This window comes from Protopterus annectens, chromosome 15.part0 (assembly GCF_019279795.1).
Source record: "Protopterus annectens isolate FY-2018-M chromosome 15.part0, PAN1.0, whole genome shotgun sequence".
NCBI lineage: Eukaryota > Metazoa > Chordata > Ceratodontiformes > Protopteridae > Protopterus > Protopterus annectens.
In genome coordinates, this window is record NC_056749.1 from 258,516,879 (window position 1) to 258,537,634 (window position 20,756).

At 41.9% G+C, this 20,756-nt stretch overlaps 1 protein-coding gene across 1 annotated transcript in view; it reads right to left on the reverse strand.

Moving 5' to 3' along the window:
• ATRX (ATRX chromatin remodeler) overlaps positions 1–20,756 on the reverse strand; it is a 3,779,564-nt gene that overhangs the window by 3,558,063 nt on the left and 200,745 nt on the right. The window contains exon 3 of the mRNA XM_044057254.1: positions 12,441–12,490. Coding sequence (XP_043913189.1) covers positions 12,441–12,490 — 50 coding nt within the window. The remainder of the gene's footprint in view (positions 1–12,440; positions 12,491–20,756) is intronic.

Consider the following 20,756-nt stretch of genomic DNA (forward strand, 5'->3'; position numbering starts at 1 on the left):
GTTAGTTTTTACCAAATGTTCCTGCTCATACTGGAACTGCTGTGCCTCTCAACCAAATATTCTCACACTGTTCTACATGTCAGGATATACTCTCCAAAGAGTGTACATCAACAGCAGTGAGCATCTTCCTCACTTGTTCATTCTCTTACCGCTTTTTTAGCTCTTGCCCAAAATATGCTAAACTACTCTAGGGAAACTGGTAAATGACATCCCGAGATGTTCCATAGAAATGGCAAGATGAAGCCCAACACTGTTACTCACGGCTGTGTGGCATCTCATGGTTATGCCTGACCAGGTGATAGGTACTGTTCCATTACAGGAAACGTATAAGACTTACAGGGACAGTATGTAAAGTCAACAACTGGGAAATCAGACTGTGTTGCACATTAATGTGATGTTAACTTTTAAGTATTTTTCTACATTTTTCTGCTAGATCATGACAGTGTGTAAACAAAAGCTCTTACTGTAAAACTAGCTTATGACTAAATGCGCTTTCTGAAGTAATCAATAGTCCAAGACTCTGTTGAGAGGGATGGTCCGATAGGCTTTTAGCACAAGTCTCTAAGGGCTGCTATAATCACACTGGAGTAAGCTAAGGGTGCCAACTGCAATGCTGCCAATCCTTGAAAGGCCTAAGAATCCTGTGCTATCCAGTCTTCCTTGAAATGTGTTGTTCTAACACACTTGCTGCTCACAAAGTGCCATCAATGTCTAGCAAAAACATGCAACTTGCCAGGGGGACAACAAACCCATGAAGTGAGGAGGTTGGAGTGAAATGCCTCCTTTAAGACTTCACGACAGACTGGGTCCAAGGGTCAGGAGTCTCTCTGGCCCAGTAAAATAAGCTCAAATGCCCCATAAAATCTGGGGGACATCAGGATACTTAAAATTTGTTTACTGGGAAATTCCGACTGGGACAGAGTCCATTTGCAGCAGAGGCCTGGGGAGAAATGCTCCAGACGCATGTCTTTGGAATGTGGGAAGAAACCACAGCACATGGAGGAAACCCATGTAAATGCAGGGAGAACATGCAGACTCCACACACAAGGCACCCCAGCAGAGAATCAAACCAGAGAACCTCTTGCTGTGAGGTGACAACGCTAACCTCAAACACTGCGACACCCGCAGATGATGTGGGGAGGTCTCCAACCTTATCTAAACTTATACCCATGGTGGGGAATTCGTGGCAGTTTGTAAACAAAACTAGAGGACCAATCATGGCTAGGTGCAAAATAACTTAAATAAAAAAAAAAAAAAAAAAACAAAACAGAGTAAGCGCTTTCACAACCTCACGGCCGCTTCAAACCTCAACTAAATTAAAGCAAACAGCTAAACCTTTAAATAGTTCATTGAGCCAATCAAAGAACACCAAGTAGCTTATTAACCAACATTTAAAAACAGACACTTTACTAGCATACATAAAACACAAATTTGTCTATTCTTAATCCTCATCCCATGAAAAAAACTATTATAACACATCTAGTCAGTTGGGGAGTATGCATGAACGTAGTAAAGGTTTGACAAAGACCGCCTTCATTAATGCCTGGTGTCTTATCTGTATTGAAGTGTACTACCCACCTGAGTTCAGCTAACTCAGTCTTATTCTTAATATCCCCTTTCCTGTACCTCTAACAACTTCTAGAAAGTACAGTTGTGTACACTTAGCATAAATGTAGATGTTAGAGTGTACTCACTGTTGCAGTCATTATATTTGGGTAATCTGCTGGCAGGTTGCCCTCAGTCAGCCTGATTAACAAAGTCTTGGGTCCTGCGTTGGTTGCTGTCACTTCTTCCATGACGTCAGGTCGTCGAGGGTATAAAACATGCACCAGACGCCATTACATAAGTTTTTCTTGCCCCAGATGTCAGGGGCCCCCCCTAAATGGGGAGCAATATATATATATATATATATATACATATACATATACATATATATATATATATATATATACATATATATATATACATATATACATATACATATATATATATATATATATATATATATATACATATATACATATATATATATATATATATATATATACATATATATATATACATATATATATATATATATATATATACATATATATATATACATATATATATATATACATATATATATATATATATATATATACATATATATATATATATACATATATATATACATATATATATATACATATATATATATATACATATATATATACATATATATATATATATACACACACACACACACACACACACACACACACACACACAAAAAATACCTCCAAACAAAAGAAAATACACAAAAAAGGCTTTTAAGCATAGTAAAAGGTAGAGGTATAGTAAGAGAAAAACAGGGGGCTGGACAGTGGGTCACCAGGACTGCAACAGTGAATACACTTGAACATCTACATTTATGGTAAGTGTACACAACTGTACTGTTCTTCGTGTTTCACTGTTGCAGTCATTCCATTTGGGTAGAATCCCAAAGCTATGGTTGGGAAAATGGATTTATACAGCATTAGGAGCAGCTACAAGGTTGTGCAGGACAGCAGTGGCAAAGCCTGCTCTGGATTTAGAGAAGAGAGGTAAATGGTAATGTTTGGTGAACTTATGAACTGAGCTCCAGGTAGCTTCTAGAATGTCTGTTAGGAACTCCTCTGAGAAAGGCTGCAGAATTAGACGCAGATCTATTGGATGGGATCTGATCCCCTTGGGGACAGGTTTACCATGGTGCATATAGCAGAAACGAATCCAACGGCTATTCATTTGGAAATAGTTGCTTTGAAATAGCCTTTCCCTCTGCCCCTGCAGTAAATGCCACCAGTAATTGTTCAGATTTTCTTAGAGATTTTGTTCTATGTAGAATCTTAGTTGTCTGTGTACATCCAATGAATGCAGAATCCGCTCACCCTTGTTCCATGGATTTCAGAAGAAAGTTGGCATATGAATGGTCTGATTAAGGGCCACACTAGATGCCACTTTAGGCACAAAGGATGGACTGGTCTTGACAGCCACCCTGTCAGGGTAAAAAATAATGAAATGCTCCACTGCCATAACAGCCTGTAGCTCTGAAATCCTTCTAGCTGAAGTAACTGCTAAAAGAAAAGCTGTTTTCCGAGAGAGAAATTTTAGGTCCGCGGTAGTAACTGGCTCAAAAGGAGATAGAGTGAGTTTTTCCAAAACAAAATTGAGGTCCATGCAGGAGTTGGTGCTCTCCTGGAAGGTCGTACATTTTTGGCCCCTCTGAGGTACTGCTTTAGCAGAGGATGAGAAAAGAGGAGAAGCTCTGTGTTGTAATGAGCTGAAATGGCAGAGGCATGGATTTTTATAGAAGAAAAAGATAGGCCCTTGTGAAGCACCTCAGTTAAGTATTGTAGAATCAGAGGAATGTTGGGCAATGCTGTGTTTATTCCTTATGCTTGGTTCCAGGCACAGAATCTTTCCCATTTGTCAGCATAAGATTTTTCTAGAACTAGGCATTCTTGCCTCCAAAATGACATCCATCACAGGTTTGCTGAGAGATGCAATTGAAGTTAGTTGATTAGCCATGCTGCAAGATTCAAAGTTTGGAGCAGAGTGTGCAGAATTAGATTGTTCTGCTGAGACAGTAGGTGAGGTATCCGAGGCATTTACCATGAAGGAAGGTGCGACATATTGCGCATGAGCGGGTACCAGTGTTGGCGAGGCCAGTCTGGAGCAATCAGAACCATTTTTTGGTTTTTCCTGTCTGACTTTTAGTAAGACCTTGGAGAGCAGAGGCAGAGGGGGAAAGGCATAGACTGATAGATTTTTCCAGCTGAAGGATAGAGCATCCACTTTCCAAGCTTTTTTGTGATGAATTCTTGTGCAGAATTTGTCCAACTCAGTTTTGGGGTGAGGCAAAAAGATCCATGTCTGGGCTCCACCATTTGCGTGTCAACATGCTGAAAATTTGTGGATCCAGTTTCCATTCGTGTGGGTCCATAAGATTTCTGCTTAGTTCATCTGCCTAAGTATTTTGCTTTCCTGGCAGGAATTGAGTTTGTAGAAGTATTTTGTAAGTCAAGGCCATGTTCTACAATGCCATGGTTAGTCTGCAAGGGGGGTAGGAATATGTACCCCTGCCTGTTTATGTACCACATGACTGTGCTGTTCTCTGTCTTTATCAGTAGTTGTCCTGGATGTAGGTAGTCTTTGAAGGCTGTCAGAGCATTCTTTACACCTAGAATCTCTTCCTGGTTGATATGTAGGTGCATTTAATTTGGGCTCCTTGGCCCTGAATGCATCTCCCTGCCAGATGCGCCCCCCCCAAACATAGTCTGATGTGTCTGCAGTCAGGGTTTGGGTGGCAGGGGATTGAATGAAAGTCCCTTGTTTTGGTGGCAGGCCTCTGCCCACCATAGGAACTCTAACTACAGGCAAGGTAGGATAGGAATCATTGTTTCAAGGCTGTAGCAATGCTGACTCCATAAGCTTTTTAGGTACCATTGAAGTTTTCTCATATGCAGTCTTGCACATGGAATTATTAAAATGCCGGAGGCCATGAACCCCAAGGCCTGCAGAATTTGTCTTGTAGATAGCTGGGTTTTTGTGGCCACCTGTTTGAAGTAAGTCATCAATTGAATTTGTTTTTCTAGCATAAGGCAAGTCATCTGGGCAGTTGTATACAAGCTTGCACCCAGGAATGTAATTACTTGAGAGGGTACCAGTTGTGATTTCTTTCCGTTTTTGGTGTACCCTAGACAAGTTAGAAGTCTTTTTACAAACGCCAGATGTTTTAGAAGAGTGTCTTTGCTTTCTGCCTGAATTAGACAATCGTCCAGGTATGGATAAATTTAAATATTTCTTTCCTATTTTTACAAAGCAGAGAATTTTTCCTAGACTGTTTCTTATAACAACTAGTTTCTAGGCATCTTTCCTGTGTTCTCAAATAGTTACAGCCAGAAAATCAATTTGCTCTCTGGAGAACTTTAGAGAGACAGATGGTTGTATCTCCCAACTCTTGAATGAAAGTTAGTTTGAACGTTTAGTACGTTTCTGCCTGGAGTATAAAGTCTTGTATAGGTAAGACAAACAGATCCATTAAGGCGCGTATAATGTAACATCTCAGGAACATTAGAAATAGAGTGGTGCACTAGCAAAGCATACTGATGAATGTGGTGCACAGCATGAATTTAGGTTTCTAGTTCTACAAATTGTTAGAGAGCTACAAGAAAGGGGATATTAAGAATACGACGGTTAGCTGAACTGAGGTGGATAGTGCACTTCAATGCAGTTAAGACACCAGGCATTAATGAAGCTGTCTCTATCAAACCTTTACTATGTGCATGCATACTCCCTCACTGACTAGATGTGTTAATAGTTTTTCATAGAATGAGACTTAAACATTTGTGTGTTTTACATATGCTACTAAAGTGTCTGTATGTTTTTAAAACTTGATTAGTAAGTTAGTGTTCTTTGACTGGCTCAATGAACTATTTAAAGGTTTAGCGGTTTTAATGTATTTAAGTCTGAAGAATCAGCCATGAGGTCATGAAAGCACTTACTGTTTACTTTATTAAAGTTATTTTGCACCTAGCCATGGTTGGTCCTCTCTACTTTTGTTTCAAATTTGTCTCTGCTGTGCTTATAGAGGACCTTTGCCTACTCTATACACTTTTCTGGAATTCCTAGCAATGTCTAGATGTTTTCTTATGCATCACCTATTCCTTTGCTTTCCTGGAAAGTCATCATCAAAAGAGGAGGAAGAGGAACCTAAACCCAATATTAACCTGACCTTAGAGGCTTTTGTCCCTCTGCTTCTGACAGATGAAGACGATACAGCCAGTGTCATCCTAAAGGGAGTTTCTGTTACATCAGACTTTGCTGCTCATTTCTCTGAGGTGCCTTCAAAACCCTAAGGTTTTGCTCCACATCAAGTCTTCTCTCTTAACATTCAATGATGACACCCACTGTGATGAAAGAGCTGACAGTCCAAAAGTTCTATGTTGGAGTCAGCACAGAAAGGATTCCTCCCAGCATACAGGCAGTTATCCATCACTTGGAAGGTTCAACCCTCAGGTCTCAAATGGAAACCAGTCAACACAGAGAAAGGTACCAAGAGAACTGGCATGGAGTCCCTGAGCTCTACCACCATTTGCAGACAACATTCAGTGTGGAAGAGAAGGTTGTCAGGGCCAACTAAAATATGAAGTATAAAAAGCTAGCATAGTTTTTCTATCAATTTTTTTTTTTAGATCTATTATAGGCGGCATTGAAGCTCACCATGCACAAGCATACCACACAAAAGATGTGTGATGGGGAGGGGAATTATGTGGCTATATTTAGAGCACTTTCTGAATCCAGATTTGTCTATCTATGGAAGAAAGCCAGATGCTCAACTAACAGTGTAGTTTAAATGCAGCTCTATGTCAGCTTTACACTACTGTCAGAACACAAGCAAATGTGCACAATTCTGACAAAAATGAAAATCTTGGTGAAAATTAGGAGGAAAATTAGAGCAAACAATACAACAAAAGCCTACAAAATGGCAGGAGCACCTCAACATCAGAATAAACAAAAATGTTTACAAGTTAAATCACCAAATACCAAAAAAAGGTTTAAATATGCTCATGATGCAAGCCTAAGAGCATCAGCAGATGTAATTTCCAAGTGATAGGCAAGGTCTACAGAGCAAGATAAGACAGAATGCAACACTGGAGGAGGTTTAGTGTCTAGGAGTCTTACAAGTGCCAAAGCAACTGCTGCCTAAGCCTGCCAGCCTAACATTCAACTGAAGAGACTAGCTTATACAAGTTCACAATTTAAAAGATTTATACATACATTGAGATTACCCACTATATTACAAAAATGTGCACCTTTCTCAAGTCTGCAAAATTACTGTAATCTGAAGTACAGTTGTGTACACTTATGAAAAATGTAGATGTTAAGAGTGTATTCACTGTTACAGTCATTACATTTCTGTTATCTGCTTGCAGTAGCTCTCAGTCGGCCTGATTAAAGTAGGGTCCTGTGTCGGTTGCTGTCCCTTCTTCCAGGACGTCAGGTAGTCAGGGGTATAAAACATGAAGCATACGCCATTACATCAGTTTTTCTTGTCCCAGATGTCAGGTGCCCCCCTAATGGGAAGCAATTAAATCTATAAATACAAGAATATACCTCCAGCAAAAAAGCAAACACACCAAAAAGAATTTTTGAGCATAGTAAGTAAGAGTAGAAGTACAGCCAAAAGAAGAAAGTGGGCTGGAGGGAAGGCAACCAGGACTGCAACAGTGAATACACACCAACATCTACATTTATGGTAAATGTACACAACTGTACTATGTTCTTCGTGTTCCACTGCTGCAGTCATTACATTTGGGTAGATTCCCAAAGCTAAGGCTGGGAGGAGGAATTTAAATTAAATTAGGATCAGCCATAAGGCCCTGCAAGACTGCGGTGGTAAAACCAGCTCTGGATTTAGAGAAAATTGGCAAATAACGCTTGGTGAAAGTAGGTACAGAACTCCAGGTAGCAGCTTCTAGGATGTCCCTAGTAGGGAAGCCCCTGAGAAAGGCTGTAGGTAGATGCAGCCCTGGCTGAAAAGGGTCTGATGCCCTGTGAGATGGGTTTTCCATGGTGCTTATAGCAGAAATGAATGCAGTGGCCCATCCATTTTGAAATGGGTTGTTTTGAAATAGTTTTGCCCTCTGTCCCTGCAACAAACGCCACCAGCAGTTGCTCAAATTTCCTTTGAGGTTTAGTCCTGTCAAAGTGGAATCTAAGCTGTCTGTGCACATCTAAAGAGTGCAGTATCCGTTCCACTTTGTTCTGTGGGTTAGGAAAGAAGGTAGGCAAATGAATGGACTGATTAAGAGCTACACTGGATACCACACCTTGGGCATGAAGGAGGGATTGGTTCTGAGGGACACCCTGTCCACATGAAAGATGATGAAAGGTTCCACCGCCATAAGGACCTGTAATTCAGATACCCTTCTTGCAGAAGTGACTGCTATAAGGAAAGCTGTTTTCTAGGAAAGAAATTTTAAATCTGCAGTAGCAGCTGGCTTGAAAGGAGGAAGAGAGAGAGTTTCTCCAAGACAAAGTTAAGATACCAGGCTGGAGTTGGAGCTCTTCTGGGTGGCCTTAAATTTTTGACCCCTCTGAGGAACTGCTTGAGCAGTGGGTGAGAGAAGAGGGGAGGCTCTGTGCTATGAGCTGAAATGGCTGAGGCATGAATTTTGATGTAGGAAAAGGGCAGGCCCTTATGAAGCATCTCAGTCAAGTATTGTAGTATCTGAGAAAAACTGGGCATTGCTGTTTTCATTCCTTGAGATTGGTTCCAGACGAAATCTTTTCCATTTTGCAGCATAAGATTTCCTAGTACTAGGCTTACTTGCCTCCAAAATGATACCCATCACAGATTTACTGAGGAAGGGTAAAGGAGAGATTAGGTAATTAGCCAGGCTGCTAGGTTCACGGTTTGCAGCTGAGGGTGCAGAATCTGGTTCTCCTGCTGAGACAACAGGGAAGGAGTCTGAAGCAGGTGCCATGGAGCCAAGCATGACACTGCGCAAGAGTGGGTACCAGTGTTGGCGAGGCCAGTTTGGTGCAATTAAAATTGGCCTTGGCTTGCCCTGTTTGATTTTTAGTAGTACCTTGGGGAGCAGAGGCAGAGGAGAAAAGGCATAAACTGATGTTTTTTTTCCAGCTGAGGGATAGGGCTTCCACTTTCCAGGCTAGCTTGTGGGGAATCCTTGTGCAAAATTTGTCCAGTTGATGGTTCTGGGGGGGGGGCAAACAGGTCTATATCCAGGCTCCTCCATTTGCTTGTCAACATGTTGAAAATCCTTGCTTCCAGTTTCCACTCGTGTGGGTCCATGAGGTTTCTGCTTAGTCCGTCTGCCAGTGTATTTAGTTTTCCTGGCAGGAATTGAGCTTGTAGATTCACTTGGTAGCTCAAGGCTGTGTTCCACAATGCCATGGCTAGTCTACAGAGGGGGTAAGAATGTTTCCCCCCCTGCTTGTTTATGTACCACATGACAGTGGTGTTGTCCATCTTTAACATTAGTTGTCCTGGAAGACTGTGGTCCTTGAAGGCTGTCAGAGCATTCCGTACAGCTAACATTTCCTTTTGGTTTATGTGTAGCTGCATTTGACTTTGGTTCCATTTGCCCTGAATGCACTTCCCTGTCAGGTGAGCCCCCCATGCATAGTCTGATGAGTCTGCCAAGATTTGGGCTGCAGGGGGTAACGTGAAAGGTAGTCCTGTGTTTTGGTGGCAGGCCTCTGTCCACCAAAGGAACACTAGGCGTAGGCAAGGTATGATAGGAATCCTTGCTTCTAGATCTTGTGAATGTTGACACCATAGGCTTTTGATACCATTGTAGTTTCCTCATACCCAGCCTTGCATATGGAATTAGACGAATGCAGGAGGCCATGAACCCCAAGGCATGCAGTATTTGCCTTGCAAATAGCTGGGTTTTGTGGCCACTTGTTTGAAGTAGGTTGTCAAATAAATGTGTTTCTCTGGCATGAGAAAAGCCATCTGGGAAGCTGTATTCAAGCTTGCTCCCAGGAATATAATTTGTTGACAGGGTACCAGGTGTGATCTGTTTTTGTTTATGGTGAACCCCAGACAAGTCAGTACCATTTGAACAAAGGCCAGATGATTCAAAAGAATGTCCCGGCTTTCTGCCTGAATTAGACAATTGTCCAGGTATGGGTATATTTGAATATTTATTTGCCTGCAAAATGCAATGAATGGAGCTAGGCACTTTGTGAATACCCTGGGTGCAGTAGATAAGCCAAAGGGCAGTGCAGAGAACTGACAGTGCATGTAGCCTGCTTTGAAGCAAAGTATCTTCTGCAAGACTCCCTATGCTTCTTTTAAGTCTAGTGTTGCCAACCGTGTATCTTTTCCTTGCATAGGAAGCAGCTGGTGAAGTCAGCATTTTGAATTTTGGAATCACCAGAAAGGTGTTTAGAGTAGAAAGGTCCAGGACAGGACGCCATGTATTGCCTTTTCTGGGTATTACGAAAAGTCTCGAATAGAAACCTTGTCCCTTTTCCTCTTCTGGTACCAACTGAATAGCCCTCATATGTTTAAGAGAGAGTACTTGATTGTGGGCTTCCACCTACTGATTTGGGGTAGATCTGGCCACCCGCTTGGTGTTGGTAACATGTGGAAGTTAAATCTGTATCCTTGGGACGCTATTTAAAACCCACTTGTCCTGGGTAATGAGTTCCCAGTTTTTGGCCAGCAGACCAATCTTTCCACCTAAAGGAGCATTCAGTTGAGAAGTGCTTGGAAGTTTTAAAAGCAAGTAATTGAGACAGTTTTCCATAGGGGGGGTCTTACTACTCCCCAATTTGGTTGCGGAAACCCCCCACTGCTTAGTCTTGTGTATCCCCTGGGACTGAAACCTGGGGTTTCTGCTGTGTCTGGGTTTGGCTTAAGACCTGGAAGGGGTTGGAAAGGACCAATTTTAGAGGGCCACTGCCGACTAAATCTAGGAGGCTGAACTTATAAGAAATCTTTTAACAGTTTGCACAGATTTAGCTTTATCTTCCATCTTTTTAAGGACTTTCTCAGCCTTGTTGCCAAACAGGGGCTCCTGATTTAAGGGAGCATCCAACAATTTAGCTTTAACATGATCAGGCAAAGATTGCTCCTTACGCCAAGCATGCCTTCTAAGCACAGACCCAAGTAACAGCAGCCCTGCAAGAGGCCTCTAATGAATCAAATCCACATTGCAAAGTATGTTTTCCAACCTGTTCAGAAGAATGCATTAAATCCTGTAATTCTTTATTTTCAGCACAGTCAGGAATCAACATTTTCTGTTTAAGCAATCCAATAACATGTTGTTGATGCTTTTAATATATGAAACTGACAGTTTAAAGCCCTAATGGCCAAGGTTGTAGACGTGTAAACTTTCATACCCCCTCTATCCAGTGCCCTTGAGTCTCTATCAGAGGGGGGTAGGATTTTTAGCAGTAGAAGCCTTAATGCCCTTGGGTCCCTGTGAAATAGTCTCTGGATTCACAATAAGATTTTTAAAACTTGTGTGAATCAGGAACCCTGTAATATCGGTCAGGTTTTCTGGAAGCAGGAGGCAAAGAATCCGGGGCCAAACTAGATTCTGAAAAGGCATCCTCAACAATGTCTAATACAGGAGGTATAGCTAAAGGACTATGCTGAGGCAATAGTAAAGCCTTAAGCCTCTTTTTTGAATCAGAAAAATCCTGGCTTTCCCAGTGGAAATGCTGCCTTAGAGTATGTAAGGTCTCACTAAAAGAAAAATCCTCTTGAGGGGAAGCAGAGGGAATGGAGTCCTCTGCATCAGAATCCTCATAAGTAGATAAGGGCAAATGCAGATCATCAGAAGAATCACAATCCTGGTAAGAAGACTGATAAACAACTTCAGTCCTAGGTCTCTTAAAAGGGGGAGGTTGGCTTCCCCTGATTAGAGTTATAAGATCTTCAAGCCATTATCATCATTTTTTTTTTAGGAATAGAGGCCTGTGCATGCGGCCTGGGCATCTGTTTCTTAGGCATGGTTCGAGATTTTGGCCTGAATGAAGGAGGCATCTTTTTAATATGCAAATCCGTAGGCCTGAATACACCCTCAGAAGCCAGTGCCTGCACGGTGGCTCCGGACCCATCCAAGGTAGAGACATCCGCAGGTTCCACAGTTGAAGCATGTCGCGACATACCGGACTCCAAATGGGTCTCAGCAGAGGCCTGCGAGTCAGAAGTAGCGGGTATCAAGGGCTGCGAAAGCGCCTCACTGAGTACCGGCGAACTGGCTTAGAAGCATCGTCGGCAGCTTTGGACCTCGGCGGCCTGTCTTTATCTTTGCATTTTTTCGGAATCCTGATAGTCGGATGGCTAACCGATGACATTTCTGGATAATTAAACAGAGAACCAAAATATTTAGAAACGAAAATATACCAACGGATAGTGCGCTGATTAAATAAAGCACAAAACCAACAGCAAGGTGTACATAGTGGTCAGAGCCTCGGCAAGGAATACAGTACAAATGAAAATTTTTGAGGTAATTTCTTTCCACAAGTAATGCAATTATTTACTTTTACTGACTTTGGTAAGGAGTAAGAAAACATTTCCCCAACAGGGTACTTAGCTTTAGTTGAAGTCTTCGGTTCTGAAACTCGAAAACGAAAATTTCAGGAGTCTGCCGACCGGCACTTGCGAACTGCTTCTGCTTCTGGCAGCGCACAGCAAAAAAGACTGATGTAATGGCGTCGGCTGCATGTTTTATACCCCTGACAACCTGACGTAATGGAAGGGACAGCAACAGACGCAGGTCCCAAGACTTTGTTCATCAGGCCGACTGAGGGCTACTGCAAGCAGATAACCCAAATGTAATGACTGCAACATTGAAACACAAAGAACATCTTACTGTACCTACCTCCACATTAATCAATTAAATGCTACCAACTTTTTATTAATTTTAACTTACCTTTTATTACGTGATCCTACTGATCTGGCTCCTTCAGAGGAATTACAAACCTAAAATTAAAAACAAAACATTTTATGTAAGTGTAATAAAATGATGGTATATACATTTTCGACACATACTCTCTGCCGTGAACTCTAGCAATCCTAGTAGCTCAACTAATTACATGGACAGTAAAGCTTTCAAAACATTTATAAATGGTACTTACCGTACCAAATTATCTAACAGGACCCTCTACAGTGAGTGTTACGCCAACTCTCTCATGGGTTTTTACACTACTCTGAACACCTGCAATTAAGGTATTCACACTGGATTCTGTGAAAATGATGCAAAGGGCTTTCATTCTTTAAATTCAATGTTCTTAATCCCTACTTCACTAGAAAGTTAACATAAGAACAGGACCTGGCAATCATGAAAGTCCTGCAGCTACAAAATGAACATTTCAGCACACCATGCAAGACAGACGGGGGGGGGCATCCACTGCAGAAGGTTTTGTCCAACACAACCTCAAGGTGAATACTCACAGCAGTTGTATTTAACTCAAAGACTGCTTGCAGTGGGACAAACAGTTTGGCAGTACACACATGGTTACCTATAAACCCATAAAATAAAAAACAGTGGGGAAGAGAAAGAATTCACTGAACATCCATCCTAAAAAGGTGCTTTATTTCTACAATGAAGACCATTAACTGCAAAGATTGGTGAAGCCTGCAGAGCTGAATAGATGACCTAGAAACATGAACATGTCCACTTTGGGTACATTCCACTAACAGAAAGTGGAAGCAATGTTCTGTTAATTAAATATTCACCACCAGATTATCAAAGACTAAGCCTTCTGGTGGCAGAATCTGAAGTTAGCAATCCATATGTATAAACAATCTTTCAATGCTCATAAGCCCTGAAGATAAAATGTAATTTTGAAAGCTTACATTCAGGGTACTGCAGACAGGCTTCCCTTCATTTAGTCAGTATACATAAAAACAAGAAAAAAAATATTCGGACAGCTCACAAACCTAATCTGGGAAAAAAACAGGAATCATCCTGAGAAGAGACACTTATTTACAGTAGGAAAATCTCTATCTACTTATTAGGATTTGTCTACTGGGAAAAAAAAAACTGGGCCTTGACAGACCCCTTTTCAGTGGTGGCCTCCACAGTTACCAAATCTTTGAAAATGTAATACAACACAACCCAATATCAAAAACAAATGTTAACTATCACATAAAAATATACAGTACATAAAGGAGAAAAAAAGGAAATAGGAAAGATATATCCTGGAAATTAATATATTCCACTGAGCTACATTTCAGTTTTACTAAGTAGCAATGATAATGTTAAGAACTTCCATTAGATTAACATAGAATAACAATGTGTAGGGCATTACTACTCGATAGACTGTTAAATTCTGGGTATGGCTAAGCATTTGGGTCTTCTGATGAAAACACAAGTTTAGACTATGCAAGACTACAATACCACCAAGGACAGTGGACACAGTTGCAGCACTGTTTAGGCAAGAAAACAGAATATTGTCAGGACAATCATTTGAATCTCACAGGTGGATTTTAAGGTTTGCTCTGAAGTATTTTAGAATTATGATTTGTCTTGGGTCTTGTGGGAGACTATTCCAACATTAGGATACATATGAAGAACACACTGTTTCACTATGTTTATTGTTTGGTCTATGGTGTTAAGTCCATAGACCCAAGACGTCTAAGAAGGGGAATACCACAGTGCTGCTGTCCCCAGTGCTGGACATTTGTTTAAGTGACAGTACACCTTGGGCCATTTTAAGCCGAATGAATCTTTGATAGTTGGGGAATTCTAGCTAGGTTAGCTGGTTGAGTGCTAAGCAATAACAGGTTCTACTTGGAAGATGGGTTGTAAATTTTGCTACAACACTGTCCACTTTCATTAAAAAGGAAGCATTGACATTTGTAAGTGGTGAGGTACAGAAAAGTTGGCAATACATATGAGGAGGCACTGTTTTTTCTAGGTTCCAAGGCGAAGGACAGAGATGCTTTGTGCAGAACTAGTTTTACATGGATCCTTTTGATTGTAATTTGACCTAATCTTTCAAATTACTATAAAAAAGCCTTGTAAAACTCCAAATAGTTTTGTGTGCGACAACCTCAAGACTCTTGTTTTGTGGGGATGATGTAATAAAGATTTTTGTCTGAGAATTGTTTTACGATGAAAAGCAGAATTTTTGCTTTGTATGAGTTCAGTAGAACAATTGGACTGGGTTAGAAATTTCACACAGAAGTAGGACTGATGTGTGACACTTTTGCAGTGATGCCATGCTCAGAGCTGAGCAAATTAGTGTAGTCATCTGCACACCGAACCGTGGATTCCTGCCCCACTGCAGGAAGGAGATTTCAAGTACAGACCTTAGGACTGAGACCAGAGGGATACCAATGGTTACAAGTAATAGGATGAGTAGAATGTTTACCATTTGCCACACGGTTCTGAGAGTTTTTAAACCATATTAGAATAGAGATGGAGAGACCAAGGAAGAGTAATGCTTGTAGCAGTTCAACCTTGGAGACTGTTACAACTGCTTTTAACAGATCCAGAAATATGGTAGGAACTAGTTTACCTTCATCCCCAAGTTAATTTACTCTGTAGCTGAAGGAGAGAAGAGCTGCACTGGTGTTATACAAAAGACAAAAGCCATGTTGGTTGGGAAGTAGGCCGTTATACAAGAGATGTTTTATCAGGTGGTAATGTATATATCCTTCAAGGATCTTTGACCGGGAAAAGATGATTTTCCTCCTTTATGTGGTGGGATAATATGCTTTCCCAATAGTTTTCATACATATGATTGTAATATGCATCTGTTTAAGATCAATATGGGGTACGCTACAGCAACTGAGGCAGATTTTAAGCATCCAGCAGGAAGTTGCTTGGCTGTTAATATTGCCAGTTAATATTGCCAGTTTCAGTCATGACAGCAGTTTTTGTATTAATTTAATTGCGACTGGTTGAAAAAAATACTGACTTAGTATTCTGAATGAACTGAAGGGTATCTAGAGTCATCACATTCTTTACTGCTGCAGATATTACTTGGATGACGTGGGAGTTAAAATGTTGAACAATACTTTGGTTTGTTTCATATGGTAGGGGATATGACTCTAGTTTTTTCAGATTTAAGAGTTTATAGGCTAAAAAGTTTATTATTTTGGAGTTGTGTGAAAACTTTGTTGTCAGTACAGTTTTAGAAATATTTCTCAGTTGGCTATATGCCTTGTAGGTCATGTCACATTTGACTTGATAACACTCTTTCCATGCTTTATCCGTTTCTTACATTACCTGTTTGGTGTTTCTAAAAAGCCAAGGGGCTGGACTATATCTGACATTTTTTCCTTAGTAGAGCCCGACTATTAAGAACTGAAAGTAAAAATTACCTCTAGATCAAACGGTTACGTTTTTTTTAGGGAAGACTAGTTGAGATTGACAGTGTAGAGAAAGTACAGTTTTGTACCTACCATAAATGTAGATGTCCGAACTGGATAGCATCTGCAGTCATAACAGCTGGGTTGTCCTGTCGTCAGGCAGCCCGTCAGTCGGCGATTCCAAAGTCCGGGTCCGGCTGATGTCGCTCTTCATCCGGCGTCATCTCTGTTGGACTTGGGTATAAAGGCATCAGCGCGCCATCTTCCTCAGTGTTTCTTGCCCCAGATGCCAGAAGCCCTCCTGAAGGCTAAAATTTTTTGGATAGATGCCAATGTTTCCAAAAGGATAGAGGTAACCACAAAAATAAGCATGTATGTACATATATACAAACAAATACACCATAAAGACTCCCCATCAGCTAGCTATTAGGAGGGTAAACACCCTAGGAGTACCTCAGAGGGAAGGAGGAGGGTAATCCTGACTGCAGATGCTATCCAGTTCGGACATCTACATTTATGGTAGGTACAAAACTGTACTATGTCCTTCATGGATGCATCTGCAGTCATAACTGGGTAGAATACCATAGCCAACTAGGGGGAGGAGGATAAGGTAGATTATGGTGTGTTTAGGATCCCTTGCAGTACAGCAGTGGCAAACCCTGCTCGGGATCTGGAATATAGAGGCAAATTATAATGCTTGGCAAATGTATGCACGGAGGTCCAATCAATAATGTCTTTGGTAGCCACTCCTCGTAAGAAGGCTGTGGTAGTGGCTGTTGCCCTTGTAGAATGAGGTCTTATGTTCTGTGGAATTGGTTTTCCATGGAAGGAGTAACAGAATCGTATGCAATTTCCTATCCATTTGGAGATTGTCTGTTTGGAAATAGCTTTTCCCTCTCTTCCTGTTGCATAGGCCACAAAAGTTGGTCAGTCTTTCTGCTGCTTTTGGTTCTGTCCAAGTAGTAGCGTAGCTGTCTATGTACATCCAAGGTATGCAGTATTCTTTCCCTCTGTTTTGTGGGTTGGGAAAGAAGGTAGGTAGGTGGATTGCCTGGTTTAAAGACACTCTGGATACCACCTTAGGCATAAATGTTGGATTAGTCCTCATGGATACTCTATCTTGGTGGAAGATTAGGAAGGGTTGCACTGCCATTAAGGCCTGTAGTTCTGAAACCCTCCTTGCTGAGGTAATTGCCAGTAGGAAAGCAGTTTTCCATGACAGGTGTTGTAAGTCTGCTGTTGCTGCTGGCTCAAAGGGTGATAGTGTCAACTTTTCTAGTCACAGTTTAAGTCCCAAGCTGGTAATGGTGGTTTTCTTGGAGGTTTTACATTCTTGATTCCTCTGAGAAATTGTCTGAGCAGAGGGTGTGAAAAAACAGGTGGATCAAAGCTGTATTCTGCTGAAATAGCTGATGCATGTATCTTGATGGAGGAGTAGGACAGGCCTGAATGGAGAAGTTCGCCAGATACTCCAGGATGTTAGGCATATCTATGTTTGACACATCTTTTCCTCTTTCAGAACTCCAGCTGACAAACCTTTTCCATTTTCCAGCGTAGTTCCTTCTTGTTGAAGGTCTGCGTGCTTCAAGAATAATGTCTTTAACTCTTTGGGAAAGTTCTTGATTAGCTGCTGCTATGTGATGTTCCATGCAGTCAGTTGTAAGGTTTTCAGGTTTGGATGTATGGTGCTGTAGTTGTTCTGAGTTAGCATCAAAGGCATCAGGGGTATTGGCCACATATTGTTTCGAGACAAGCTCCTTAGTAGTGGATACCAGTGTTGTCTTGGCCAGTTTGGAGCTATCAGGATTATCCTTGGATGTTCTTCCTTGATTTTTAGGAGTACTTTGTGTATCAAGGGAGAGGTGGGAATGCATAAACTGTTAGGCCCTTCCAGCTGAAGGAGGCGAATCCACTTTCCATGCTAGTGGGTGAAATGTCCTTGTGCAGAATTTTTGAGTTGGTGATTGTGAGGAGATGCAAATAGATCTGAGGCATTCCCACTTCTTTGTAATGGTCCTGAAGATGTCCGGGTGCAGGTGCCATTCGTGAGCATCTGATGTGGTCCTGCTTAAGATGTCCGCTAGAGTATTTTCTTTTCCTGGTACAAATATTGCTTGCAGCTGGATGTTGTAGCTGAGTGCCAGGGTCCACAGTTCCAAAGTCATTCTGCATAGGGGTATGAATGAGTGCCTCCCTGTTTGTTGATGTACCACATGACTGTGGTGTTGTCTGTCCTTATCAACAGCTGGCCCTCTTTGAGAAATGGTCTGAACTTTTGGATAGCCAGTTTTACAGCCAGCATTTCTTTTAGGTTGATGTGCAGGTGAAGTTGATCCTGAGTCCACAATCCTTGCGCATTTGTCCAGCATGTGGGCCCCCATCCTAGGTCTGAAGCATCTGTTGTAATGCTCTGGCTTGCTTGACATCTGAGAAAGGAAGGCCTGGGTTGGACCGGCATGCCTGGGCCCACCATAGGAACTCCTGTTTTAAGCATGGAATTAGTGGGATTTTCTGTGTTGGGACCATAAATTCCGTAGGTACCACTGTAGTTTTCTCATATGTAGTCTGGCAAATGGAACCAAAATTATGCATGATGCCATGAAGCCCAAGGCCTGCAGAACTTTTCTTGCTGTTAATTTGTTCAGCTTTGTTAGGGACAAGAAGTAAAGAGGAGTTCTTTTGTTTTTCTGTAGTTAGGAATGCCATTTGTCTCACTGTGTCCAATTCCGCCCAAGAATGTCCTTGTTTGGGATGGTATCAGTCTTGACTTTTGTAGATTGACTGTGTATCCCAGTGCTTGTAACAAGTAAATGACCCTTTGCAAATCTGTTGTCAACTTGCTTTTGTTGTCCCCTTGTAGCAGGCAGTCGTCCAGGTATGGGTAAATATGAATTCCCTGCAGTCTGCAATGCGATTACTGATGCCAGGCATTTTGTGAATACTCTGGGCAGTAGATAAGCCAAAAGGCAATGCTGAGAATTGATAGTGCTCTGATCCTGCAAGAAATCTGAGGTATCTTCTGCAGATTGGTGGAATAGGGTCGTGCAGTTATGCCTCCTTGAGATCTAGAGTTACCAGCCAACACTCCTTGCCCAGCATGGGAAGAAGTTGCTGTAGGGTCAGCATTTTGAATTTTGGGACAATGATGTATGTATTCAAGGTGGACAGGTGAGAATTGGTCTCCAACTTTTTCCTTTCTTGGAACTAGGAACAGTCTGGAGTAGAACCCCTTTCCTTGCTCTGCTGCAGGCACTTTTCCACAGCTCTCATGTTTGCTAACTCCATTATCTGTTGTAAAGCTTCTGGTTTTTGATTTGGAGGTAGATTTGGCATTCCTCTTTTGACTGGTATAGTGTGGAAGTGGAATCGGTAACCTTGATGTATAATTTGCAGAATCCACTTGTCTTTTGTTATGTGGTGCCAGTTCTTTGCAAATAAAGTTAACCTTCCGCCTAGTGGGGCTGCTATTTGCTCCCTGGTAGGCGGTTTTAGGAGTAAGTCACTGTGGCTGTGTTGAAGTAGTGGCAGTGGCTGTGTCTGTGCCTCTGTTGTTACCTTGCCACTGTCGTCCTCTGTAGGCACTTCCTCTGGTTTGGTTTCTGCCTCTGGAGCGTCTATTCCTGCCCCTTTGAAATCTTGTGGAGTCAGGAAAGGACCAATTCTTGGCAGGCCAGTTCCTGCTAAACCTTGGGGTTGAACCTGCAGGAAATCTGTAACAGTTTGAACTGATTTTGCCTTTTCTTCCATTTTCTTCATAACCTGCTGGGCAGGTGCACCAAACAAACTTGTCTTATCCATAGGAGCATCTAACAATTTTGCTTTAACATGATCTGGTAGAGCTTGCTCCTTTAGCCATGCATGCCTTCTTATCACTGTGCCAGTCATGGCTGATCTAAATGAAGCCTCCAGTGCATCATAGCCACATTTTAAGGAATGGTTACTAACCTGTTGTATGTTATTTACCATTTCTAATACATATTTCTTGTCAAGAGCTTCATCAGTGGTTAATTTTTTAGTTAGCTGATCAAGCATAAACTCTTGGTATTGTATCATGTGAAACTGGCAGTTTAAAGCTCTAGCTGAGAGAGTAGCTGAAGTGTATACTTTTTTACCCCATCTGTCTAATGCCCTTGCTTCCCTTTCAGAAGGAGTAGGGTTTTTAGCTATGGTCGCAACTGCCTTGGGACCCTGGGATATTGTTTCTGGGTCTGCAAGGGGGGCCTTGTAAAGGTGGTGATGAGTGTCAGGCACCCTGTAAAATCTATCTGGTTTGGCAGGGGCTGGGGGTAATGAGTCTGGAGCAGAGCAGACATCATTAAAAGCGTCATCTACCACAGAAAGAACAGGAGGTATAGCTAAGGGCCTGTGCTGTGGAAGGTGCAGAAAGGTTCTAAGTCTTTTAGGGAATCTGAGAATTCTTGTTGCTGCCATTCGAACTGCCCATGCATGGCATGCAAGGTTTCCCCAAAGGAGAATTCTTCTGGAGGGGAGGCAGCTGGAATGGATTCTTCAGCATCAGAATCCTCAAAATTAGAGAAAGGGGCCTCTGGCTGGTCAGTAATGTCTGATTCATCTGCAGAATCATCAGAGGACACTGGCGCAGGGGCTCTGCCCTAGGTCTCTTATCTGGGGGCTGAGAGGCCCTGTCTGGGTGAGTTGAGATCCTCTAATTAAAGAAATCAAATCTTCTGCCAAGGTGAGCATTTGAGAACTAGAAGAGGGCCTGGTTGAGGTGGTTTAACAGGCACTGATTTGGTAGACTTGGCTGCTTTAGCCCTGGCGAAGGCCTTAATGGACATGGCTGCTGGAGGCCTAGCAGCACCACGTGCTGGGGTAGAGACATCCAGGGAATGGTGTCTGATCGTCAGTGGGTAGCGTTTCAGAGGCCGATTCAAGAATTGTAGCAGGGGCCTCAAGAGTAGAGATA